We start from the raw sequence: 24,994 nt of genomic DNA, 5'->3' as shown, positions 1-24,994 counted from the left end.
CCCTGCGTCCACTCTCCGTACCACCCAGACTAACTCGACGCGAAGATGATGAAAGCTCAGCGTGTTTAATTTGAGCAGTCCTCCTCACCCGCCTTCGAACTCTCCCTTTACCGGGCTCAAGTGGTCCGCTGGTGGTTGTGGAGGGGTGCATGACAACCGCGTTCGGCACACCCTTCTTGTTACAAGAACGGACGCTTTACAGCATCTCTGATTTCCAAACTGGACGGTGTCATTGCGCTTTTGCGCGACGCGATCACGATCGATATCGAACGAGTTGGATGGGCCATGTACATTACCTCCAATATAACAATGCAATCATTCACCCATCCCACGCACAGTGATGTGGAGGAGAACACCAATCTTGGAAAGTGCGCAACCGCAGGCACTCGAGATGAGGAATCATCATCGCTGTATACATTTGAAGCTGCAAGGCAACCCACCTTCTCCTTCTTAACGGAACAGCGAAAGAACAACATCTCAACGCAATGCCAATCATTCCTCTTCCGCTTCTATCGAGATTTGGAACGTAAAGCAAATGCGACAAGCCATCTTTAGTTGACATGTCTTTCAACTCAAAGCTTTCTTGCTTGTCAGTGACGGCGATGCATCAACGTTTGACTTCACATACAATCAGATGCCAAATAGTCCACCGACAACTTCAATCTTATTATTACCACATACTTTGATTGCTTCTGGGTATTGTGCGCCTCAAAGCCGTAACGCCATCCACTCTTGAAAGAGTAAGGACATCAGGAATATCAGATACCGCCCATTTAATCCAGCTCGCTCTGAAGGACAAAGCAGAATTCGCAACGTCATACTCTGGAACAGACAGGATTCACTTCAGGGAATTGCCCTCACGACCTCCGCCAACCAGACAGCGGTCTCCACTCGTCCGTCCTCGTCCTCTTGATCCTCCTATACCTGACCACCCTCTCCCCATCAAACTCCCTATCGACAAGCTCATCCTCATCATCACCATCCCAAAACTTCTCCCTCCTCCGCTCTCTAGACCTCGACCGCGCACGCTCCCTCGCCTCATAATCTTCACTAACACACCTATCCCTCCTAAAAAGCTCAGCACTCCACACACTCGGCCTCACCCTCTCATCGTCAGACTCGGCACGACACCTCGCCGGCAGGGGGCTGAGCCTCGTCTCCCTCTCCCTCAGTCTCGCAACCCGGACGCGAATCTCCCGCTCCCCATCCTCGTTCACTCGATCCGCGAAGGACGCGCGTCTGCGTCTTCGCTCGTGGCTCGTTTCTTCGGCGCCAGAGTCGCACCGCTGCTCGCGATGGGGCGAGGACCATATGTTCCAGCGCTCGAGCTGGGAGGGCGTGCTGCGCGTGACGAGGGCACGCGAGGGGCGGTGTGCGCCCGAGTAGGGGTAGTCGTCGTACTCCTCGTCGGAGTCGGAGGGGAAGAGACGTTGGCGCTTGAAGGATGTGCGCCGCGGGAGGGGAGGTAGGGTGCGCTCGCGGCTGCGGGAGCGGGAGCGGGTGTGGTGGTATGCGAAGGATGGCATGGCAGGCTTGTGAGTGAGCAAGTGCTTGGTAGCGTTGGATGTATTCAAGTGCTTAGCAACGTTGGATGTATTCAAGCGCGTTTGTAGAGAGGATGAGATGGTTGTAGAGCAGTGCAGTGTCCGAGGGTGGACGATGAAGTGATTTATACTCTCTGCAATGATGGAGGACAAAGTCCAAGCAAATACCCAGAGTCATTCATTCACCTTGTAAATCCATAGTCCACCATGTCTCACTTGCCTAGCCATGCGTTCACGCATCATCCCTACACCCACATCTAAGCTGCGCCTTTGCACCGCAAGTGGCTGTGTTCGTGGCAGAGCTGTCTTGCCGCGCTGTGATTGGCGGGCGCTAGGCTTCTCGGTCGGTGCACATGGACATCTTCACCGCACATGCGAACACGTTGGTTGCCTGACCGATCACTTCGATCAGATTCCAATGACGTCTGGTTGGGAAACGTGGTCGGTGAGCTGAAGATAGGTTTCGTGGGTGCGTGACTTGTCGCCACCAATGGCAGTGATTTTGAGAGGGTTGGGGGCCGTCTGACAACGAGGGTGCCAGGTACGAAATTTGGTGTCGGGAACGGTCGTTTGGCGCGGGGAACGCGTACGCAGGTGATGTCTGACAGTCTTGGTGGTGGCCTCTCGCTGGCCCGTCGTTGTCGCCCGAGATCGCGCAGAGCCGCATTGTTTGTCGTTTGTGCCTCTTCCTCTGAGTTTCGTCAAGTGCACAGAGTGCTGTGGTATCAATGATTCGGTTCATCGCCCAGATCTTCTAACGACCGTTGGATGCATAATCAACTAAGCTTACGAAGGAGCCCTCCCTGTACCTTTGGCTCGTCTGCTCACGAGTGTTCTTTGCATCTCCCTCTTAATTGTTGCGCCGCGCGCTGTCGCAGCTTCACGTGGGTGTATCTTCCAGTAACAAAAGCAGGCAATTAAGCAACGTGATAAATCCCAACGCCATACCTGCCTTAGCATGGCATACCCAAAGTCAGAGTGATTTCGATCACATGACCGCATTACTTCCTCTGTGCAGGAACACTATGTCACTCTCACACCACCACCAGACCTTCGCCGGTGTCTATCCCAAGAAGTTCTGCTGGTTTTGTTGCCCTGGTCGTGGGAAGACACTCTGTGTGGGTACCTGATCCATGCTCATGCCGCCAATTGTACCACCACCAGTATTTTGCCAGCCTTGCCCGGTCTGCTGGTTGACAAATGCACTTTGCCTAAACGGATTTGTACTTCCAGTCGCATGTACAGTCAGACCACCTGGCGGTGAGGTGGCATTCTGTGGTGATGCGTTTCTTGCAAACGGATTCGTGCCTGTAGGTGTTGGCTGGAGTGGTTGTGCTTGTTGTTGCGACGCAAACGGCGAGGAGAGAAAGGGTTGAGATGCGAACGGTGATGAGCCCATCGGCGGTGGCGATTGCTGCTGAAAGCCTGTGGTCTGCTTCGCGAAGGGGTTTGTCGCAGAGCGGCCGAGTGAGCTCGCGCCAGTCGGATTGCTGAGCAGATTTGGCTCCGGTGCACCTGTCATGCTGGGCAACATCGATTGGCGGAAAGGATTGGTAGATGTTTGCTGCTGCTGCATCGGTTCCGTAATGGTAGGGAGCTGCATTTGCTGTTGCTGGGAGAAATCTGGCACGCCATTCTGAGGTATTGGCGCAAGGCTATTCTGGGGGCTGAAGGGTTGCGGTGTGTAGCCACCGAATCCTGCGCCTGTAAACTGTAGCTGCAATTGTTGTTGTTGCGGCTGCTGCTGTTGTTGCATCTGGAACGGGTTTGTACCTTGCGCACTCTGTTGCATAAACGGCTGCTGTTGAGCAAAAGCCATGCCGTTCGCGGTCTGTTGAGGCATCTGGAAAGCTGGTTGCTGAAAGTCTTGCTGTTGAAAGCCTTGATCGAATCCTGTTTGCTGATGGTATTGCTGTTGCATGGGGGCTTGCGTTGTCATTATCTGCTGGTTGTCTTCCAGGGAAGCGAACAAGTCAATGAGAGGCGCATTGGCGTTGACCTTTGGTGCTGCTTGTGGCTGAGCACTAGGGTGGCTAGCAGGCTGGCTTGATGTTGTAGGTCGTGGCTCAGGCGCTTTGCTAGCTCCGTTGCTCGCGCCATTCGTCGGCTTTCCTCCATTCTTCTTGGCCTCCTTCTCTGCAATGTACTGTCGACGATTTATCTCGAAGTCTTTGTCGTTCAGATACTCCTCCAATGATGCCGCTAGACTGGTTGGAGCGTGTTTGATTTTGGGGATCTCTAATCTGGTCGAGTGTTCGTGTGAGCGAGCTAAGCTGAGATATTGCACGACAGCTTCGGTCTGTCTCGCAAACGTTCGATAGATAGCCAAGGCGCGTGTTGCATCGGGTTTCGACATCTCGAAATAGTGTTCTGCTCCATCAGCATGGCAGTAGAGCTGCTGAGCGAGTATATGTCTTACCAAGAACATTGATGGTACCCTCGTTCATGACGTGGAACAAGACGAGCAGGTCCATGGTAAGTAGCCGGAATGCAGTCAGTGTGATCTCATTCTCTGGCTCGTCATCAAATGGCTACCATATGTCAGAACCGAGCCCTCATACAATCACAATCAACGGTACCTGGCACTTGAGCAAATATCTGATCTGCTCTTGAACGCTCTCTGCCTCTCGAAGCAGGCCCTTGTCAACTGTCAATCGCTTGAGGCGACCTTCGCCGCCGCGCACGTAGTCGACCTTTGTTGCGCCGTACTCGATAGCGCGACGAAGCAGATATTCCGTATAGGTCCTGATGTTATGGCCCTGAGTCTGCACTGTTACACATACGTCAGCACAGTATCACCAAGCAGCCCGTTGCCCTGCGCTTAGCCTGGATCGCATTTCGACATAGAGTAAACCGCCGTGGTCCAGTCCTCCAATCAGAAAGACATACCCTCTGTAAACGAATTGATAGCGAGCTTTCTCGTTGGGTTTTGTGCCAGGTATTTCAGTGTGACCTCAGGCTCGCCTTCCCGTATCATGAGGTGTACGATGATCAGACTCTTGAATACGATTGTCCAGGTCGAGTCGCGCAACCGATTGGTAAGGGCGCGAAAGATCTCGGCGACGCCTGCTTCGCCTGCATGGGTCGCGACGAGGATATGCTCGACATACTTTGATTTTGGGGCTGCAAGCTGTGTGTACGCGTTAGCATGTTGCAATGACCAGCTGGGCCGGATGCGCTGCGCCAGCTTTTATAGCACTGGAGCGTACCTTTATCTTCGTCCCGCCCTTCACGCTCTTCTCGAAGGAGCTTGCCATTGGGCCTCGGGCGACGGTACAGCCGGGATTACCGGGGGGTCGCAGCAGTCGTCGAGGTTTGCTGGGTCGCGGGCGGTCGTGAAGGGTGCGGCGGTGCTCCGCTGTGTCTATCGCAGCATACCGGCGCGGCCAGGTAAAAGAATACTGAGGTCGCGTCTATCGATGGGCGAGGGGATGCGGCGTTCGGGCTGCGGCAGCACAGATACGTGGTTAGCGGGCCGGGGTGCTTGTAGCCTTGTACGTATAACGAGGATGGACCCACTGGCGGAGCTGCCAGCTAGGCGATGACGAATGTTTGCAGGGGATCGACTGTCAAACACTCCCCGCCAAACACCTGCAAACGCCTGCAAACACCACGCCAACCCATACAAAATGTCTAGCGAACCGTCGCCCGAGGAGCAGAAGAAGCTCGATGCCGAGGCCAAGGCCAAGGAGCAGGCCGAACAGGCGGCTCTGCCCTACAAGTGGGACCAGACGATCAAGGACCTCGACATTACCGTCCCCATCGAGTCAAAATTTAAGGGCAAGGATCTGGACGTCAAGATCACCAGGAACACGCTCAGGGTCGGCATCAAGGGCCAGTCGCCCGTCATCGACGTACAGTCTCTCCAATTCCTGCATGGGCTTCTTCTAATGCTTGCCAGGGCGAGCTCCCCCACCCCATCCGTGTCGACGACTCCACCTGGACTCTGAGCACCACGGCCACAGGGAAGGACATTGAGATCCACCTCGACAAGGTCAACCAGATGGAATGGTGGGCGCACGTGCTTACTTCGGCTCCGAAGATCGATACCAGTAAGATCCAGCCCGAGAACAGCAAGCTGGGCGACCTGGACGGCGAGACACGCGGCATGGTCGAGAAGATGATGTTCGATCAGCGCCAGAAGGAGATGGGTAAGCCCACCAGTGACGAGCAGAAGAAGCTGGACATCCTGGAGCAGTTCAAGGTGCAGCATCCTGAGATGGACTTCTCGAACGTCAAGATGGGCTGAAGGACTAAAACGCATGGGAAGAAGAACAACGTGCATTCCATAACGATACCCAAATTTACAATGGCTTGAAGGCTTGTGTTGCATAGCGAGTGCAGGAATCAGGTGGTATTTCGGTAAGAACCAGTCGTTCGAGCAACATTGTTGAAAACTGCAAATACAGCGCAACGTAAATGTGGGTGACGGTGTCGCCAAGAGAAGTCGCAGTGATGTTCGCATGCAAAATTGTTCGATATACGATTATTTGGTCACTAGGTGGGCTGACCTGGGTTGCTCCAAGGTATCCTCGCATGGGCGAAAATACCCACAACAACATCGCCCCACTTCTGAGGCCTGACTGGCGGAAACAAGAATGTCCGCCTCTATGCACAGCACAGGATCCAGGTACTCAGATCTTTCTTTGATATAGAAGACGCGCGAACAGAGTTCCAGGACTGGGAGCAACTGGCTCAAGGTATGCCAAGAAGGAGTCAGAGGCCTGCAACTGTGGAGGAGGCTCAGGCGGTCGCTCGTGGGAAAAGGTCTCCGGCTCGAACTACACGCTTTCTATGACGGCGATTTCGCAGGTGTAAGACCGAAGCGGAAGCGAGCAACCACATAGGATGTGGTCTCAGCAATCAACGTCGCCGATCTTCTAGATCGAGAGTCACTTGGGTACGAGTGTGGACCTCCTCAAGAGCGCCATGTAGAAAATCCACGGTATCGAATGCAGCGGGAGACACGTTCAGAGGAGACTAACAGGTATGTATTGAACTTAACACAAGTGGATCAGCATAACAGGTTTTATTACCAAGGAGTGGCTATCCAGACTTCATCGCTATCATAATCTCGTCAAGTCATAAGGAGTGATTCGAGTTAGACGAAGATCCGAGCCCACCCATCGTGATGCTACGTGCCGCTGCAGGACAACATAACAAAGTAGGACGTATGGCACCAATTGAGGAACCGCTCAGTACCCGCAGCCGTACTTGGAGTCGCACTTAATAGTTGTGCACTTCTGCTCTGTCTTCGTCTCGTACTTCGTGGTGGGCACCTTGGTCTCCCTCGTCTTGGTCTCATAGTAGGTCTTGGTGGTGGTGTAGGGGCGAGTCTCGGTCTTTGTGATGGGTTTGTGGCTGTAACCCTTCGAGCTGAGAGTCTGGTCAGTATGCACTCACGTGTGAGTATGTGCTGGGCACGACTCACGTCTTGCTCTCGACGTAGGTGGACTTGTCGGTCTTGTACTTCTTCTCCGTGCTGAAGGTATGGGTGACGATGGTGACGGGAACTTTCTTCGTCTCGTATTCGGTTTTGGTGATGTATTTGGTCTGTGGCTGTGAGTTTGGCATCTTGAGAGTTGACTAGTGGTACCTACGTTTGTCTCGTATTTGGTGGTGGTATACGGTACATCAGTTTTGGTGACGTATGTCTTGGTGGTGTAGGTCACGTAGGGCTCGTTCTTCGTCTTGGTCTCGTAGTATGTGCTCTTGTAATGATCTACCCTGGTCTTTGTCTTGTACTCTGCCTTGCAAGTGGTCTTGTACTTGTCATGATCGCCTGGGAAGGCTGCACCTGCAACGAGGGCGGCCGAAGCCAGAAGAGCGATGATGGTAGATTGGACGAGCATTTTGATAGTTGTCGTAGGAGGACAACGGAGCGAATGAATTGCAATAAGAGCAGTGCTGTTGCTGTAAGTCTGCTTCTGCTGATAATACTCTTCCAGAGGAAATACTGCTGGCTTTATACATTCCCACCTGCGTCACGCGCTCTCAGGCCTCGTCTGAGTCGTCTCAACTCGCACGCTCCGTGATGCTCGAGTGCGCACATCCTCAACGCCTCGCTCAACTATCAGCCAAATTCAATAGTCTGATTCCTGCTTATCGGACATTGTAGCGCATGATTACATGTACGTGGTCAGAAGTCGCTTATACGGGACTTGGCAATAGTATTCTCACTGTCCCGCGTCTGTAGGTGTGTGGTGTTGGTCAGACGAAATTCCATTGGTGACCTTGGAGGCAACAAGAAGTCATTACTTATTCCGATTGGCATGAGAAACATACCCAGATTGGGAGTGGTGCTACCCTTAACGGTGAACAGGGCTGGAGTCGCCCACGCACGAGCGAGCACACCTTGCGCTCTTGGTATATTCTTGACCTGATCAGGGATTCATTGGCGTACACTATTGGGAGCTGACAGTAGTCTTGAAGCTGCCGCTATCATGTCAACCATACCTTGGCAGACGTGAAGCTCAGCTCTGGACCTCATTGCATATTTTCAAGATTGGCAGATGCAGCCCACGGTTGCTCTGCAGGTAGAGAGTCTGAAGACAAAGAAAAATTAGTTACATAAGGAGGATACCTCAGGTGATTCATTCGAATATATCCCAGGAATGGTAATTTGTAGGGCCCGAGGTGAGGGTCGTGCATGTTGCTTGTGTGCAGTTGCCAGCTTCAGCTATTTGTTAGGGTAGCAGTTCATGCGTGGTCTTGATGTAGTTACACCGCAGTCGTCTGGGCAGAACGCCGAAAGTCCAGTCAAAGGGACCCACCCTATTGGAGCAGGGTCGCGAGCCATGATGCGTGAGCTGTAGTGCATCGAATACCTTGGCGATGTTATTCGAGGTGTACTACCAGTACCAGCATCGGGGTTTCTCCGGCTGAGTCTCCGTTGCACCAACTTTTTCGTGAACGCAAATGACAACCCATCACAACACGCCATTGCCCTGCAAACCCACCATTTATCGTGTGTATACAATTATTACACCACTCATCACATCTTGAAATTACTACTGCGACATCTGTTGATCGGTACAGCAGCCTGATCATCGTTAAATATCATCTCGGGGGTCCGCATGCGGTACAGCAGGAGAAGCTGATTCTGCAGCTTTCCCGTCCATACTACCCCGGATTACCTGCATAACCACTACGTCGGCTCATGGAAGCTACACATAAGCTCCCAATCATTCGCATGATGACTAGGTCCTCGCCTCCGCCGGTCAACAACTCGGCGCCTCAGAACAGCTCGCAGAGCAGCCCAGCGCAAGACAGTCCGCCGCTGCAGTCACCACCGGAGGCCGCTTTCGAACGCACGCCTGTCACATCAACACGATCGTTGCGTCAATTGTCAGTCTTCTGGCTTGGCTCTGCATGTATTCTCGCAACAACAGCCATCACACGAAAGGCCGTCTGGAGGCGGCAGCTTCGAACCAAGCCATCGTTCTACGCGCCAAATACGAACCCCCATGAATTTTTCAGTCCTATGTCTGATGCGCTGCAAGCACTCAATCTGGCTACAATGAATTGCTTCAGTGTAGGACTCATGCTTGTAGGTGGCACCATGTGGACCTTGGACATCGCGAACCTAAAAGAGGCTCGGTCTATCCTGCGAGGGCGGCTGAACTACGACTCGATATACCGATCAGCGGACGACGCGCCGAACGGCCTTGGAGAAACCCTGCTCAGAGCGGGGGAGACAAGGATAGTGGAGGAGGATGGAGACGGCCACGATACAAAGCCTCGGTGACTACAGGTGTAGTGTAAGACTAAGAGTGTAAGAATAGTGTATAAGTCAGCTCAGCTGCACTAGTGAGCATGCCGATCGACTGCGGAAAAGCGCCTCGCGCCAGTGCCAGTCTCCGACGAGACGCGATCGCTGCATCTAAGCATACCAAATTAAGCGCAACGTCTTGGCATGTCATGTGCCAAGCGAACGAGACCACGCAAACTTGATCCTGTTCATGGAAGGTCGACTTTTGCAGCGCGAGCGACTCGCTTGACGGAGACTTCTGCATGCGCCAGCACTTTCCCGAAGACTGTGAGACAGTAGACTTGCAACTGTCAGTTTCGTCCATGAAAGGGATCCTGAGCAAGGCAACAACATCACCTGCTGCGGAGCCAGGACATCGACTTATGGATTCTCGGCGAAAGCATAAAGTCAGACTTTGCACCGAGTGTAGTAGGCTTCGATCACTCGCTCACATGCGCGTCACCCGATAGGCTGGGTAAGGGAGGCCGACATCCCCAGCCCTATCAGGCCACCACTCTCAGGCCAGCGGAGGTCTCGAACTTCCGGACAACGAGTAGGTACCAGCAACACGGCGTTGGAACCTTGTGCTACGACCGGTGCTTGTTATTTTCAGGATGACTCGCATCACTGAACGTGCTTGTATGCATCCGTCAATGAGTCTTCAAGCTCATACTCCATTCATGTACCACCTGAGGGTTGCCGAACATCTTGTCCAAGGACCATCGCTGAAGGGCCTGCCTTTTTGCTGAACGTAGTGTCCATCTTCCGTATTTCAAACGGTCGTAACGTAGTCATTGGCCTATGATGTTGCACCGGCTGAGGAGCCGTCGAGGCGCATTAGCATCCTTCGCTACGGTGTCTTAAATCTGTTTGCGAATTGTTTCTACATCGATATTCTTAGGTCCAACCACGTCACGTTGCATCCTGATTGAGCCAACACGAGTGCATGTTAGCATGCAGCGATCTGCTTACTTGCCTTCGCCGATCGACGTGCATGCACGCGCTCTAGTGCTCTGGCGCTTCAGCTCTTTGTCGTCATCTACAAACTGTCACTAATCTACTTTCCCGCTCGCGGATCGATGCCATTTCTCCGTCGCAATATCAGGCTCAGCCAGCCTTCAGCAAACCAGCATAACATAGCTTTCGAGGCGTTGACTTTCAAGCAATCTCGGCCTTCACAATGAGAATAACGTTCCTACTAGCCAAGGCTGCGATGCGACGTACGCGACATTGCTAAATCTAGAGTTTTCTATCCCGTCAGCCCTGCCGCCCTTGTCTCCTTTGGCACAACATCATGTGATACACCATTGACCTGGCCAACAGACCCCGCTCTAGCCCTGTGCCACTTCCTTAATTCACGATCCCCATGGTACGGCTCTAGCGCGACGTACCCCAGATCCAGACCTACACCTTCGGCAACTCCTTTTCTTCTTCTTTCGGCACTTTGGCCCCCCGAGCCCCGTCCCGATTCGCTCTCCAAACGCCTTCCCCGCCCTCAAACCTCTCCAACTTCCATATCTCAGCCGTATCCTTAGTCATCTCCAGCGCCTCCTCGCCCGCCAACCACGCCGCCTTCCTGTGCGGCGCGCTCACCGCAATCACGATGCTCTCCTCGCCAATCGGACACTCGCCTAGCTTGTGACTGATGGCGATCTTGGCGCATTTGTGCTTGTCAAGGATCGTGGTTGCGATATTGAACAAGGTATTCTTAGCCAGGGGCGTGTAGGATGTGTATGCTAGACTGGAGACGGGCAGATTATTGAATGAGTCGCGCGTTGTGCCGATGAAGAGCACAGTTGCGCCGGCGCTGGGGGACCGTACGAAGGTTGTGAGGGCCCGGGAGTCCAGGTCGTGCGGGGTGAGCTCGATGTAGATGTCGTCTGTGGCTTTCACCACGGCTTCTGAGGGGATGTCGGGGGTGAAGGCCGAGCCTTCTGTTACTGACGGGTCGGATGACATGTTGTTTGTAGGTCGGGTATTAGGCGATTGTCCTTGGGATGATTTGAGCAGGTGGTGCAAGATGATCTTGTCTTCGTCAGTACTAATCTGATGGGCGATATCAATCCGATACTATAAACTTCTAGTGGACTTGCAAAATCCGTGACAATGCATTAGAGGTCGCACATGGAGCGCTCAGCCCTGTCAGATGGAACGCACCCACGCCCCAGAGGCATGGTACTGGTAGACCATGGCGATTGTCGTGCAAGGCAGCGATAGCCAAGGTAAAGAGATCATTGTACGTACGCCTTTATCCCACTTGCAATTTATTTTGCTGGATTTCTGTCATTGGGAGGGCGTGTCTGCAGGGCGTTGAAGATGTGATGGTGACTAAACGGGTGGGGCTCACTCCCAGCAAATCTCATTGGTCAGCATGGTGAAGAGGTCTCGCAGCCCGGAAAGTTGCAACACTGTGATGCATAGCAGCGTTGGCTGAAGTCTAGTACTGTAGTATGGTATCCAAAGGCCGTGATACTGACACAACCTAACAAGACGCACCCATTCTATCCAGAAATGCATTCAATGCAAAGGCCGTATCCTGGGGTCCGTACACTTCCTGCGCGGCTTGAGTAATTCATCCCCCATGCGGACTTGCGAAGGATCTAGTATCGCTGTCTGTGGGTAGGATACGAAGGACGTGACGATCCGTCATTTCCAGCCATCATTGCGAGACGAGCAGGATGAATGCCGTTGTTGTCAGTCTCAGCAGCGGCCTCCTCCTCTTCACGCTCAGCATCCTTCTTGCCCTTGCCCTTCTTGGCTGCACGCTCAGCCTGCTTTGTCTCGAGCTCGACACGCTTCAGGCGGTCATTCGCGCGCTCATCGTGAAGCTTGGTGTTCTTGGTCGCGATCTTTTCACGCCGCGCCTCGCTATTGCCGCCACCGCCAGCACTGAACTCTGTTAGCATATAGAAGGCCTGACTTCCTCAGATTTGCCTCACCTCAACTCGACGTTAATCTTACGACCCTCTTTCTTCTTGCCGTCAGGGAAGACAGAAAGGTGGTAGTTCTTTAAGCATTGCTCCATGCGGTCATAGCGGTCAAACTCGACGAAGCATGTGCCCATGAACTTGTTGGTGCCCTTGTATGTGCGCAGACGGATCTCAATCGGCTTAATCTTGGCAAAGTGCTCCTCGATCTGCTCCTTCGTGGCGGTGTAAGGAAGGTTGCCTGGGACAATTAGCCTGAGGTTGGCATCAAATGAATACACTTCACACACCAACGAAAACGATAAAACGGCCCTTCTTGCCGGTACCCTCTCCAATCTCGCCTTCAGCACCAGCCTCAGCATCTTCTGTCTCGACGCCGCCGTTGCTCTCAGCAGCGGGCGTTTCTACTGCAGATACTTCGATGTTGACCTCAGACTCCTCTGTCTTCTTAGACTTCTTGTCTTTCTTGTCCTTCTTCTCCTTCTTATCTTTCTTTTCAGACTTGTCTTTCTTTTCCTTCTTCGATTTCTTCTCGCCCTTCACACCTACTTCAGCCCTATCCGCCATGGCGACGTCCTCAGATGCATCATTTGTGGTAGCAAGCTCCTCTGTGGGTGCGCTCTGAGACTCTGTCTTGGGTTTCTTGGACCTTTTCTCTTTCTTTTCCTTCTTAGACTTGTTCTTTTCGTCTTTCGAGGCTGTCTCGTCGGCGCCAGCAGTCGCATCGGTCATGGCGACATCATCGTCGGTCTTGGTAGGTTCGGCGCTCTCTTCGGAGGTTTTGGACATCTTCGACTTTTTCGACTTCTTCTCAGACTTCTCCTTAGCAGGTGCTGCGTCTGCAGCGGCTTCCTTTGCAGTCTCCTCTGTGACGTCCTTAGACTTCTTGGACTTTTTGTCTTTTGACTTTTTCTCTTTCTTTTCTTTCTTGACCTCGTCTACGGGCAAAACGGTGGCATCTGTGTCTTTTGACTTCTTCGATTTCTTCGACTTGACGGGCGCCTCAGCGTTCTCCTCAGCCTGCCTCTTACGACTCTTCTTCTCTTCCTTGAGCTCCGATTTAGACATGTTGGATGCGGAACAATGGCGTTGTACTGAACGTGGAGAGCGAGGCGCGAACATGGTCGCGGGATTCCAACTTTTTCGAGATTCTGCCACTCGCGCTAGCTTCTATAGGACGGCGGTAGCGGCGCGTTCTGGCACCTCCGAGCTCACTTTCTCCGCAAGGCTTTCCGCTCTCGCTGCAGCGACGCAGCAATGCCACCTCCAGTGCGTCGAGTACAGCTGCCACGGCAGGCATTGCGGTCGTCTACTATACGCCCGGCCGAAGCCACATGTCCTCGTCAATTCTCGTACAAGCACCCTCGCCAGTTCCTCATAGCTCATCCAGGCTCGTCACGGCCTCAGCTGCCATTCCTCTATCCTTCAGGCCAGCACCTATCCAGCGGCCAAGTCGCACGACTGTTCTCGATAAGCGCCAACCACAAGAAGTTCATCAAAGAAACTGCGAAACTCAGCGTTCGATACTCGATCCTCATATTTCTCGTCTCGTCATGCCTCAGCATCGCCGGTATGGGCATCCTGAGTGAGCAGCAGGAGCGCGCGTTCCCGTCGCCGCATGAATGGAGCTTGATGACAAGGTTTCGCTTCAGAAGAGGAAGATGGTGGCAGGTGGACGAGAACAACGAAGAAGAGGGTTTCCCCAACTGGGCGCGCGTCTACGATGAGCTTGACCTTGCGCTCGGTCGATTGGAGGATCCAGACATAGATGGAGCCGGCCTCGCCGAACAGGAAGAGGGAGGAATCCTGGTCCCTGGTGTTGGTAAGGCAGGATTCGACATAACTGCCAAGAGCGAGGAATGGAGGCAAGGGTATTACGAAGTACTGATAGGCATGGCTGCAGCAGCAGAACGTCTGGAAGGATGGGTCACAGACAAGTGGAGAAGGAATGTTTGGGCGCCCGAGTTTGTCGAGTCGAAGATCAACCTACGACCCAAAGCCGTGCTGCCGGGTATGCCAGAAGTACCAGATGAGGAGAACCGTGTGTCCGCTAGCGACCCACCGGAGACTTTCTACTTGAAAATCATCACAACCAAGGGGTTTACCACAAATCAACGTGTTACGGCTGCCCTTGGCTATGCCGACTGGCTGAGTTTCAAGAAGCTGCCTGACTCCGCCGAGGAGATGTATCGCTGGGCGCTCGACATCGCCATGTCAGGTTTGCCGACCGCCGATCCTTCAACAGTCATTGACCGTCAGACTGCCGTGCTGTCTGCGACTGCGCCGAAAGAATTTGTCACTCCCAATATCGTGTACGCGGCCACGAATTTGGCTACGTTCTTCGCAGCGCAAGGGAAGGTGGGCGCTTCATTGCCTATTCTCGTTTCGCTTCTCCGCGCTCGTCTCTCTGCCAAAGAAGCGCCAGTCGCGCCAAACAACAATGCAAAGGACTCGAGTTTGATGGGCACGATACTGAGTTTGCTGAAAGAGCCAGCTTACCCGGCAGTGCCGCCATCCGGAGATGAGCCACTCATGCGCAGCGAGAAGGATCGTTGCGAGGAGGCCGCCCTGAAGAACTACATCGGCGAGATCCTCTTTGCTACTGCTCGCTCTTCAGAGCAGCGTCAGCAAGGGCTGTCCTGGATCCGTGACGGTGTATCTACTTCGAAAATTGCGCAAAGCCTGGATCCGATCAGCAGCAATGATGAGCTACGTAAGAAGTGCGAACAGTGCGAAGAAGTCGGTCTTGAAGCTTGGGGCAAGATCATGACATATCTTGCAGCAGATGCTCGGGAGAAGCGGGATGCTGCCGTCAACGGGGGCCTTCTGACAAGAATAATTTGGAAGATCCGTGGCACACAGAAGCTGGAGGAGGATGTCGAAAGCTTGGAGGGTGAGGAGGAAGGTGTGGTGATGAGGCTGAACAAGCTAAGAAGTAAGATGCTGCGCGATGAGTACGCAGAGATGGATCGCAAGTATGCGCGTATCTTCGTCTTCTAGACACGTATTTCACTGCATCGCCATGGCGATCGTCACAAGCCACGGGAATCAGATCAAGCTTCAACAGTGGATCCGCGCTAGTGTCTCCACACGTGGTACCTCCGATCCGCCCCGCAGCTGCAACGCGCCTGCTCTCGTTCCACATCCGCAACACTTCTAGACACCACGTTGTTTCCGGTTGTACTCTGTACCCTAGCTTACATGTCTCTCAAAACCCGTGCTTGAGCCATCCAATGCCTGTCAGACCCCCGTGCTCAGCTAGCATCGCGCGCAACGATCGTATTCGCACCGCACAAGGCCCGTTGCGTGACCGAGCTATAAGTTACCACCTCGATCACCCTCAGCAGACTTGACGAAGTCGCGATATACGACCGTAGCCGCGACAAACGGCCGATGTCAATGGTTAGCGAACAAGACTAGTGAGATAGCTGGCAAGATGAGTGTGACCGAATCCTGGGGTTATGGGACACTGTTGCGGACGTTCTTGTGGGGATACCTCATTGGAGGATTGACCTTGCTGCCGGCCGTTGCTGCCTTCGCATGGTACTGGGCTACAACACACACCGATGCGAAGCCTCTCGAAGAGCCTCCGAACCACCTCGTAGATCAGACAAAGCGCAGGAGGTCGAACGGATCGACCAAAGAGGGCAGGGATGAATACCTCAAGAGTCTGGGAGTGGGTTTGGACGAGCAGATCCTGGAGGGACTGAAGCGCAGGACCCACGAGGCAGATGTATTTGCTGGCTATTTCGCGGTCTGCCGCGAGTACGTACCCGGTGGTGTGAATGGCAAGCCGCCAGAGCGCACGACCCCAGCCGGTGCTATAGTCGCCATGGAGAGCCCAAGCATCTACCAGTCGATGTACAGCAACATCTTCAACAGAAACAAGACGATGAGTCCGTCATTGGATGCTCCGAATACGAAGACAAAGAAGGCCCGTAATGTCTTCTACGTTGTCCTGAGGTAAGGCGCCCCACGGCATGACATACCTGGCAGGAGAGGTAACAACGGACTAGACTCGGCCACCTGATGCTCTACGACAACGAGGACCAGCTCGATGTGCGCCATGTAATATCGCTCGCGCGCTACGAAGTCGACGTCTACGCTGGCGGTGAGCGTATACCAGAAGGGGAGCTCTGGATTAAACGCAACTGTTTGTGGCCCTTGTCGAGAATATGAGTATCTTTAAGCTTACAGTTCCAGGCATTCGGTTGGACCAGAAACTCGAGAGCGATCCAGAGGCCGAAGCGAAGTCGTTCTACCTGTTCTCTGACAATTGTTCTGAGAAAGAAGACTTCTACCATGCCATGCTTCAAGCCAAGGACCATCACCAGGACCATGCCAACCGGCAATGTCCGGTTCCTATCAAATTCGAAACACCAGACCTCGTCAAGCTTGTCCAGCAGTTGCACGCAAACGAAGAAAACCTGCATACACGTTGGATCAATGCGCTCATAGGTCGAGTCTTCCTTGCGCTTTACAAGACACCCGAGATCAAAAATTTCATAGCGACGAAAGTCACGAAGAAGATCGCCCGCGTACCAAAGCCCGCTCTGATCAGCAGCGTGCAGCTACGCAAGATCGATATGGGAACCTTGCCGCCTTTCATCACGAATCCGAGATTGAAAGAGCTTACTGTCGACGGCGATCTTATTGTCGAGGCCGACGTGAGCTACAAGGGCAATTTTCGTATAGAGATTGAAGCCACTGCGAGAATCGATTTGGGGCAGAGATTCAAGGCTCGTGAGGTCACACTAGTACTCGGCTGTTTTCTGAAGCGGCTGGAAGGCCACTTGCTTCTACGCATCAAGCCACCCCCAAGTAATCGCCTGTGGATGACGTTTGAGACTCCGCCACGCCTTGAGTTGTCGGTCGAACCTGTCGTCAGCTCACGGCAGATCACATATGGGCCCATCCTCAGGGCAATAGAGAGTCGCATCAAGGAAGTGTTGAACGAGACATTGGTGTCACCGAACTGGGATGACATGCCTTTCATGGACACCGTTGCGCAGACTATCAGGGGAGGCATCTGGGAGGGCATAGCGAAGGATGAAGTCGAGCTCGATGTGAAAGTTGATGAGTTCGCCGGCCTGGACACTGCATCTGTCGAGACTGAGAAGCTCGACACTGGGTCTATACATTCTCACTTGTCCGTGCCTTCGAGCGTGGACCTGGAAGAGGTCGGGCTGGGCGTGACTTCCGGCACCGACTTGAGGTCACTTCCGGTGAAGGCACGCTCGTTGCGTTCCACGCCTTCTGTTAAGTTAGGGTCCAAGAACGCATCTACGGAGACGCTTGAGCCAAGTTTGAAGTCAACACCGCACATCATACCGCTGAATTCGCCACTGCGATCTAATGCTTCTGACTTTGCATCCATATCTCCGGACAGAAGCGCAGAAGACGAATCTACACCCACACTTTGGTCGAAATCTTCGCACTCGGCACCGAATCTACCAACAGAAACAGATCACTCTCGATCGAAGTCCAAGGAAGATTTGACCCCGGAGCAGATCGCTGCTGCCTTTGCGGCAGCGCACAGTGCCCAAACGTCCACAGCAAAAAAGCAGACCCTCAATCAGTCTTTCAATGCCGCCGCCGGGGCTGCAAGGAACTGGCTCGCCGCGAAACAGACTCAAGGGCAAATCCACCGCAAGAAGAGCAGTGTGGATAGCACACATCTGCCAATTGGTGTGCACATCCGTGATGGGCAGTTTCACGACGGGGAGGCACCTGTACCGGTAGGAGCATCATCCTTATCTCAGCCTCCCACGAAATCTCACACAGAGCCCATGGGCCGTGGCCAGCCCTTGCCACCTCCCGGAACCCCTTTGCCTCCACCTCCAGGCAAGCAGAAGGCATGGGGTGTCCCGATTCAGGCAGCATCGGCATTGGCAAACCTCGCGAAGCGCAAGCCGGTTAGCGGCGGGCCAGCTGCTAGCATGGCTTCTTCAGAAAAGAAAGACTTTGAAAGACCGGGTACATCACAGTCGTCCACAAACAGCAGTCTGTACCAGTTACAACAGCACGATGATCACGACTCTCACACATCCGCTAACGGGCGAGAAAGGGGTGTGCCACGCAGGAAGTCCTCGTCAGCGAGTACAACGGGCCAAAATTCTCCGACTCTGCCTAAGAGAAGGCAAAGACAGCTCAGTGAAAGCCAGCACTCGAACTCATCTATCCGGCACAGTACGTACCACGATGGGGCTGGGGAAGAGGTCTTTATAGTAGAGGCACCATTGGCGGAGGTCAGTGCGCCACCCAGTCCAGCGGCTGGAGTGAGCAAGCAGCTTAGGGAAGGTAAGGCGAGCGATGAATCCACAGGGAAAGTATCGAAAGGGTCGAGTCTGCGGTCCATGAAAGCTGAGGATGAAGTTGGACACGGCACGTTTCCATTTGCATAGACACACTGCATATATCAACAATCCAAGCATGTTGCATAGCAAGTGTCAGCTCATTGTCCAAAGACCGCCGCTATCGGACTCGAGAAGTCACACATTTTTGACGGAAGCGGTTCTTCGATGCCTGGCAATGGAGTCTATTTTCCTGACAAAAGGTTTCATCAGCTCAGGTAGCGAGGGCTCCTACTTAGCTTGCCAGTCGGCCATGGTGGCGGACGCGTCAACTCGGCCCTTCCGAGAACTACATGTCAGTGTGAGGCTGCGTTCATTTTATGTTATACTGGCTATGCCGGTGAGTGTGGGCCACAGCAGAGCATCTCTTCCCGTAGTAAGCGACAGCCTCGTATCCAACGGCAACGGCTTCGCACACAATCTGCGATGCCTCAAGCGCAGTTTGATCGACGACGCAATCAACTGGTAATTCCCCAATGCCTCAGCTATCATTAAACGCATGTTGGCCTATGACGTTATCTATGACTTTCAAGTCACCATTCAACAACTGCACCATCGTCATGAAGAGCGGCGAGTCGGATTGGAATCTCCTTACCTAGCCCGAAGTTCGGACGTTTTACTTGTATCACTCACAGATTGACAGAGTGTCATGGATCCAGCAGAATTGAATGCGCAAAGACAGCATATGGTGGGAAGGGCGTCTCTAGTATGGCAGCATTCTCAAATACACCACGCAGTGCGAATACCACATTGAATATGTGTCGCAGCAAGGATCGAGGTGAGAGTGCATATCACGTGATCCGCATCTGGATATTGGACCGATCAGACACTGGCGATCTATCACGCCATGGTGAGCGGAATCAGGTACAGCTTAGAGCTGTGATTAGAGCTCTAATTAGGGTATAGCTAGATAAGTATTAACGTAGATTATCACCGAGCCGGCCATATCACCGAACCGGCCATTTTCTCTTGGCACGACTAACACAAGTTACTGCAACTACAACTAACGTACCTCACGGGCGAGTGGAACACCGAGCGAGTGGAACACTTTTGCCAAGCCCCCACCAAAGCCCACCCTATTATGACCCAAAACACCACAAAACAGCGCTGCACAAGGTAAAACAAGCTGTAATATTACTTAGAGACTACTTCTATATTAGTCTTGCACATTCGCGCGTTATGTCTAGTCTTACTACACTGTCTATAGCGCCTTTAGGTTGGCTCAGCCCTATCAGCGCGCACCTGCTTCTTTGCCTTCTTACTATTACCACGCGCCCTAAACTCTGTTAGAGCTGTTAATTACTAGCCCTCCTTAACTATTAGGGTCTCTTCTACCTAAACTTACTTTCTTTTATGTAATTTCTATTATGTAGCTGCCTTATTTGCTGCTTAAAGCTTAGCAATCTCCTGTTGCGCTAAAACTAGCTTGTGTGTGACTATTGCTGCACCCTTGATGTAATGCTTAAGCGCGCTTGTTGTGGAATTTAGTAAGCTACCCTAGTATTTCTTAAACTTGTCTTGAATTAAAGTAGATTGTAAGTTAAATTCTAGGGTATTGCTTAGGGTTTGTGACTGCTAGGGCTTGTTGTTAATAGGTAGTAGTGGTGATAGCATGCGCAGCTTTATATTAAGGCTGCTTATAACCTATTGTAGGTTAAACAGGACTAGTCTAGTGCCTTAGAACCCTCCCTAAATATTGCTAGAAATAATTACAGCATTGTAGGCGCGTATAAAGCATAGTAGGAACTCTATCTTTGTAATATAGTTAATCTAGTTATATAACGTACCTCACGGGCTCGTGGATCACCCGGGCTCGTGGATCACTTTTGCCAAGCCCCCACCAAAACCACCCTATTCTGGCGCAAAATAGCCCACTTTGGCCCTGTATAGTACAAAGCAAGATGTGATATTATTTAGAGTCTACTTCTACTACCTTCTAGCAGGTACACGCATTATGCCTAGTCTCTTTGCACTGTGTACACTATTGTTAAGATAGTTTACCTACTTCAGCGCGCACCTGCCTCTTTAGCTTCTTCCTATTACTACGCGCCCTAAAGTCCTTAAGAGCAGCTAAACAAGCCCTATCCTTAACTGTTAAGGTCCCCTCTGCTTAAACCTGCTTTCTTTTGTGCAATCTATGTTGCGTAGCAGCCTTATTTGCTGCTTGAAGCTCTGCAATCTCCTTTTGCACTAACACTAGCTTGTGCGTGATAATTACTGCTCCCTTTAAGACCTTCTTAAAAGCCTCTACTATAGACGTTAGTAAGCTATCTACATGCCTCTAAATCCTTGCCTTTACAAGCGTTAATTGTGATCCTAATTTAAGGGTATTGCTTAGGGTTTGCAACTGCTAGGGCTTATTGCTAGGGAGTAGTAGTAATAGAGTACGTAGCTAGGCATTAAGCGCTATTATAACCTATTCTAGGTTAAATAGGACTAATCTAGCGCCTTAAAACCCTCCTTAGATATTACTAGGAGTAATTGCTGCATTATAGGCGCGTATAAAGCATGGTAAGAACTTAAGCTTTGTGATGTAGGTAATCTAGTTGTGCATAAGATTCTTAGCTTGGCGGCTATACGCTGTCTTTAAAGGCGAGAAACACCCCACATTAAGAGGCTGCAGGAGGTGTGATAAGTGTAGAGGCATGTAGATAGTGATAATCTTGTTCTCCTTGCAGTATTCCTAGAAAGCGAGCGAGTCGTGGCTCTCATGGCCGTTAATTGCGAGCAGTTAGTAGCTGCTAACTACTCTCTTCTTTGTATGCTTATTAAAGTGCTTTAACTACTGTAGGCTAAGCTTATTTATTGTCTAGCTGTTCTTAGATACTGTAATAACCTAATTATAAGGTAGATCCCCCTCCTTATACTAGGCAGAGAGGTGATAGCAGCCCTTAAAGATAATGAAGGGTAGAATAGCCTACCCTATCACGTTGATGCCCTAGACAACTGTTGTCCACTCTCTATTGCCTTACTACACTGCCTTTAGCTGTCCTTGTCTCTCTAAAGCTGTAACAACTAAACTAGTAGATATCTAGCCTATTATAAAGCTAGCCTTGTTAAAGTTAAACATATCTTTATCTAGGCTGGCAGATGGGTAGGGTATGCTTTTTTACGTTTTGGCTTATAGCTTCTTAACTAGCAGAGATACGCTTACATAATCTATTATTCAATAGAAGCGCCTAGTATTGCGCCTTCTAATAAAAAAAGAATTAGCTTATTTTGCCTAGTATTAGCTAAGTTATTAACACTACCTAGCAAAGTATACCTATTAATAGGTATGCTTGCTAGGTACCCCCCCTTTTTTAACCTTTTCTAGCCTCTAGCTTGTGCAGTTTAATAGTTATAACAAAACCCTCTACTACAGAAATGTAGAGGTAGTTTTTCTCTTTCTTTTAAGCCCTATTTCGCTAGAATCCATGTATTATTGACAAAGTTTTGGGGGGTACCCACGAAGGACGTTGGACTATACCCATTCCGCCAGCCTATCTTTATCTAGGATGCTGTACTTAGCTTTAATGTTAGCTGCTAGGCTAAACTAGCCTTGTATAATCTTAGGATCCTTGCAGAGGGCTCTCTTATAGTTGTATTTGTGATTAAACTTTGTTGTGAGCTTAGGGCGGCCTTTAACAAACGTACTGGGCCAGTTTAAGCTAACTTGGCCAATATTGCGCTCTGCGCGCAAAGAATTGGCTATATCAGCTACAGCTGCAAGCCTGGGGGGAAATCCTTGGGTGACTAGCTTAAGTATATGCTTAACAACTACGTCCTCCTTAATCTTAGTCAGATTCTTTGATTTAGGCTAGTAATCTGCTTGTAGAGTCTGTCCTGCGCATTGGCGGCTTAGTGTTAATTAAGCGATGTTGTAGATAGCTGCAGCGCGTTGCTAAGAGAGTGTCGCGTCTTGTTTAAGAGCCTAAAGGGCAGTCTATATCTAACGTTTATTAGAAGGTTCTATCTAGCGTTGTTGTTGAGGCATCACGTAGGAAGGTAGAGTTTAGTGGGGGCTTGGCAAAAGTGATCCACGAGCCCCGGTGATCCACAAGCCCGTGAGGTACGTTATAATATCTTAGTTTAGACTATTAAGGCAGATAACAAGATAGCTACAGTTAAACTAGACGTATTAAAATAGCTAGCAACACAAGGAATTACTGTGGAGCCTTCAGCGCTAGACACATAAGCACAGAATAGTAACGCAGAACGCTTAGGGGGTGTGAACAAGGAGAAAGCTCGCGCAATGCGACTTGATGCCAACCTCTCCTAGGAACTGTGGCCAGAAATCACAAGGGCGGCAGTATTCCTCTACAATTAAACGCTAAACTACACAAACTATTAGAAAACACTATACAAAATATTCTTTATTTAAGTTGCCTTTAGTAATAGAATAGTAATATTACTATAAAAACCTAACCTTGCGCACCTAAGAGTATACAGGTGCAAAGCGTTTGCTATAATAGATAACACATATAGAGGTAAATTATGTCTTTAATAATTAGACCTAAAGGCCTAGATTAGCTATCTAGTAGGCTACTAGTTATTAAATATCTAACCTAAACTATCACCAAGTGTCCCACATCACTGAGTGTCCCAAAATCTCTTGGTAGCCTTAACCTATGCTACAACTCCTTAATTTTATTGCTATTAAACAGGGAGCCTGTGTACGTTTTACTAGCATCTAACTCTAAGGACACCTCTGTATCCTTTTTGCACATTTGCGCATTGTGCCTAGTCCTACCACAGTTCCTACAGCGCCAAAGAGCTAGTTAGGCTAGTTCTTGACTACTACTACTATAAGCCTTCTTAGATTGCTGAGGCGCTATAGATGCCTTAGCAGCTACCTGCGCTGCAGCAGTCCCATACTCTATAGTACCACCCTGCTGAATCCGCTTGCGCTTACGCGATTTTCGCTTGGTCATCTCTGCTAATTGCTCTTCAAGCTCATGGATCTGAGCATGTTGAAGCGCATTTTTATGCAGCATCAGCTCACCACCTTTTATAAGCTGGGAGAAACCAGCCTAAGCTGTAACAGGTAAGCGAGTAAAGGAATCGCGTACAAGCTTTAATTTAGATCTAAACTTATAGGTATTGCTTAGAGTCTTTAACTGCTATAGCGTCTCTAGGAGGAGGGGTTCTAGTAGGGTACGTAGCTGCACTTTAAGGCAATCTAATACAACCTGCGCATTAATTAGGACTAGCCCTGCTGCCTTAAAAGCCTTTTAATAGTTCTGCTCTGTAAATACATTAAAAAACACGTCCTTAAAGGCAGGGAGGAAGCCTTCTTTGTTAATATAGAAGACGCGTTGGCGTGCCAAGTCTCTAACGCGCTGGGAGTACCTGCGCTTTAGCAGCGAGAAGCAGACCACATCAAGCGGCTGGAGGATGTGCGATGAATAGGGGGGCATACAGAGGGTTAGGATCTTGTGTTTAAGGCAGTAGTCCTTAAAATGCTGGTTAAGGTGGCTCTTATAGCTATCTAAAATAAGCAGCTAGTACCCCCCTACCTAGCGCGTCTTTATATGCGCGTTAAAGTGCTTTAACCACTCTAGACCAAGCATGTTGTTTATCTAGCTGTTCTTAGAGACTAAGAGCTTCTAATTACGCAGTATTAAAGCCTCCTTGTACTAGGCAGAGGTATAGACGCGTCCCTTGTAGATAATGAAGGGCGGGGTCGCGTACCTAGCAGCGCAGATGCTCTGGATAACTGTAACCCACTCGCAATCGCCTGGCTAAACAAGCGCAGGTCAGGCGCGTCTCTCTGCACCTGTGACAACCTTCATAGAGCCAATTACGCCTATCTAGAAGCTAGTCTTATTAAAGTTATGCACATTGTTATTATAGACGCTATACTTAGCTTTAGTCTCCTCTACTAGCTTAAACTACGCGCTAATTATCTCTAGATCCTCCTAGAGTATTCTCTACCTATCCTTTGCTTAATTAAAGGCCATTTTGAGCTCAGGCGAGCGCGTTACAAAGCGATCAGCCTAGCACTTGCTAATAGGCTTGCCACCGCGTACAGCCAGCAGTTTATCAGCCATATCTGCCACCTCGCACAGCTGGGGCGCAAATCCTCGCAAGTTGAGGTTGAGTATGTATCAGATGATCGTCTGCTGTTCAGTCGCAGTAAGCTTCTAGCAGTTGGGGGCAGCTTCTGCGCGAAATGTGAGTCCTTGGACGTAGGCTGGCGGAATGGGTATACTCCAACGTCCTTCGTGGGTACCCCCAAAAACCTTATCAATAATACATGGATTCTAGCAAACTAGGGCTGAAAAGAAAGAGAAAAACTACCTCTATATTTTTGTAGTAGAAGGTTTTGTTATAACTATTAAACTGCACAAGCTAGAGGCTAGAAAATATTAAAAAAGGGGGGGTACCTAGCAAGCATACCTATTAATAGGTATACTTTGCTAGGTAGTGTTAATAACT

General features: G+C 50.9%; 11 protein-coding genes across 11 annotated transcripts; 4 read left to right on the top strand and 7 right to left on the bottom strand.

Moving 5' to 3' along the window:
- Positions 1-655: 655 nt before the first annotated feature.
- M421DRAFT_414867 (uncharacterized protein) lies at positions 656-1,705 on the bottom strand. Its single transcript, XM_033590484.1, has one exon. It carries the CDS (start codon positions 1,524-1,526, stop codon positions 858-860), a length of 669 nt encoding a protein of 222 aa, XP_033454060.1. The 5' UTR covers positions 1,527-1,705; the 3' UTR covers positions 656-857.
- A 902-nt stretch (positions 1,706-2,607) lies between these two features.
- On the bottom strand, positions 2,608-4,801 carry M421DRAFT_12 (ANTH-domain-containing protein; the record flags this gene model as incomplete). The annotated part of the gene is made up of 5 exons (XM_033587285.1): positions 2,608-3,914; positions 3,964-4,075; positions 4,124-4,314; positions 4,434-4,674; positions 4,754-4,801. 5 exons carry the CDS (start codon positions 4,799-4,801, stop codon positions 2,608-2,610), a joined length of 1,899 nt encoding a protein of 632 aa, XP_033454059.1.
- Positions 4,802-5,173: 372 nt separating this feature from the next.
- On the top strand, positions 5,174-5,793 carry M421DRAFT_96892 (nuclear movement protein; the record flags this gene model as incomplete). The annotated part of the gene is made up of 2 exons (XM_033598436.1): positions 5,174-5,398; positions 5,446-5,793. 2 exons carry the CDS (start codon positions 5,174-5,176, stop codon positions 5,791-5,793), a joined length of 573 nt encoding a protein of 190 aa, XP_033454058.1.
- A 799-nt stretch (positions 5,794-6,592) lies between these two features.
- On the bottom strand, positions 6,593-7,452 carry M421DRAFT_414864 (uncharacterized protein). The gene is made up of 3 exons (XM_033590483.1): positions 7,145-7,452; positions 6,976-7,097; positions 6,593-6,920 (listed from the first exon to the last, which is right to left on the bottom strand). Exons 1-3 carry the CDS (start codon positions 7,394-7,396, stop codon positions 6,740-6,742), a joined length of 555 nt encoding a protein of 184 aa, XP_033454057.1. The 5' UTR covers positions 7,397-7,452; the 3' UTR covers positions 6,593-6,739.
- A 1,287-nt stretch (positions 7,453-8,739) lies between these two features.
- Positions 8,740-9,291, top strand: M421DRAFT_96891 (uncharacterized protein; the record flags this gene model as incomplete). The annotated part of the gene is made up of 2 exons (XM_033598435.1): positions 8,740-8,759; positions 8,790-9,291. 2 exons carry the CDS (start codon positions 8,740-8,742, stop codon positions 9,289-9,291), a joined length of 522 nt encoding a protein of 173 aa, XP_033454056.1.
- Positions 9,292-10,606: 1,315 nt separating this feature from the next.
- On the bottom strand, positions 10,607-11,577 carry M421DRAFT_414860 (molybdopterin-converting factor subunit 2). The gene is made up of 2 exons (XM_033590482.1): positions 11,539-11,577; positions 10,607-11,319 (listed from the first exon to the last, which is right to left on the bottom strand). The coding sequence occupies exon 2, from the start codon at positions 11,251-11,253 to the stop codon at positions 10,699-10,701; it is 555 nt and encodes a 184-aa protein (XP_033454055.1). The 5' UTR covers positions 11,254-11,319; positions 11,539-11,577; the 3' UTR covers positions 10,607-10,698.
- Positions 11,578-11,686: 109 nt separating this feature from the next.
- On the bottom strand, positions 11,687-13,579 carry M421DRAFT_414859 (uncharacterized protein). The gene is made up of 3 exons (XM_033590481.1): positions 12,512-13,579; positions 12,239-12,462; positions 11,687-12,188 (listed from the first exon to the last, which is right to left on the bottom strand). Exons 1-3 carry the CDS (start codon positions 13,287-13,289, stop codon positions 11,895-11,897), a joined length of 1,296 nt encoding a protein of 431 aa, XP_033454054.1. The 5' UTR covers positions 13,290-13,579; the 3' UTR covers positions 11,687-11,894.
- On the top strand, positions 13,479-15,221 carry M421DRAFT_96888 (uncharacterized protein; the record flags this gene model as incomplete). The annotated part of the gene is made up of 1 exon (XM_033598434.1): positions 13,479-15,221. One exon carries the CDS (start codon positions 13,479-13,481, stop codon positions 15,219-15,221), a length of 1,743 nt encoding a protein of 580 aa, XP_033454053.1.
- A 436-nt stretch (positions 15,222-15,657) lies between these two features.
- On the top strand, positions 15,658-19,101 carry M421DRAFT_388062 (uncharacterized protein; the record flags this gene model as incomplete). Its single annotated transcript, XM_033589936.1, has 3 exons — positions 15,658-16,184; positions 16,238-16,374; positions 16,425-19,101. The coding sequence occupies 3 exons, from the start codon at positions 15,658-15,660 to the stop codon at positions 18,623-18,625; spliced, it is 2,865 nt and encodes a 954-aa protein (XP_033454052.1). The 3' UTR covers positions 18,626-19,101.
- Positions 19,102-23,409: 4,308 nt separating this feature from the next.
- M421DRAFT_388043 (uncharacterized protein) lies at positions 23,410-24,297 on the bottom strand (the record flags this gene model as incomplete). The annotated part of the gene is made up of 2 exons (XM_033589935.1): positions 23,410-24,040; positions 24,194-24,297. Coding segments are annotated over 2 exons (357 nt in total), but the record flags the coding sequence as incomplete, so codon positions are not given.
- A 69-nt stretch (positions 24,298-24,366) lies between these two features.
- On the bottom strand, positions 24,367-24,663 carry M421DRAFT_51306 (uncharacterized protein; the record flags this gene model as incomplete). Its single annotated transcript, XM_033594919.1, has 2 exons — positions 24,367-24,447; positions 24,586-24,663. Coding segments are annotated over 2 exons (159 nt in total), but the record flags the coding sequence as incomplete, so codon positions are not given.
- Between the last annotated feature and the right edge of the window lie 331 nt (positions 24,664-24,994).

The sequence above is a fragment of the Didymella exigua genome (genome assembly GCF_010094145.1).
Source record: "Didymella exigua CBS 183.55 unplaced genomic scaffold M421scaffold_1, whole genome shotgun sequence".
NCBI lineage: Eukaryota > Fungi > Ascomycota > Dothideomycetes > Pleosporales > Didymellaceae > Didymella > Didymella exigua.
This window is presented reverse-complemented; position numbering and strand designations above follow the sequence as displayed.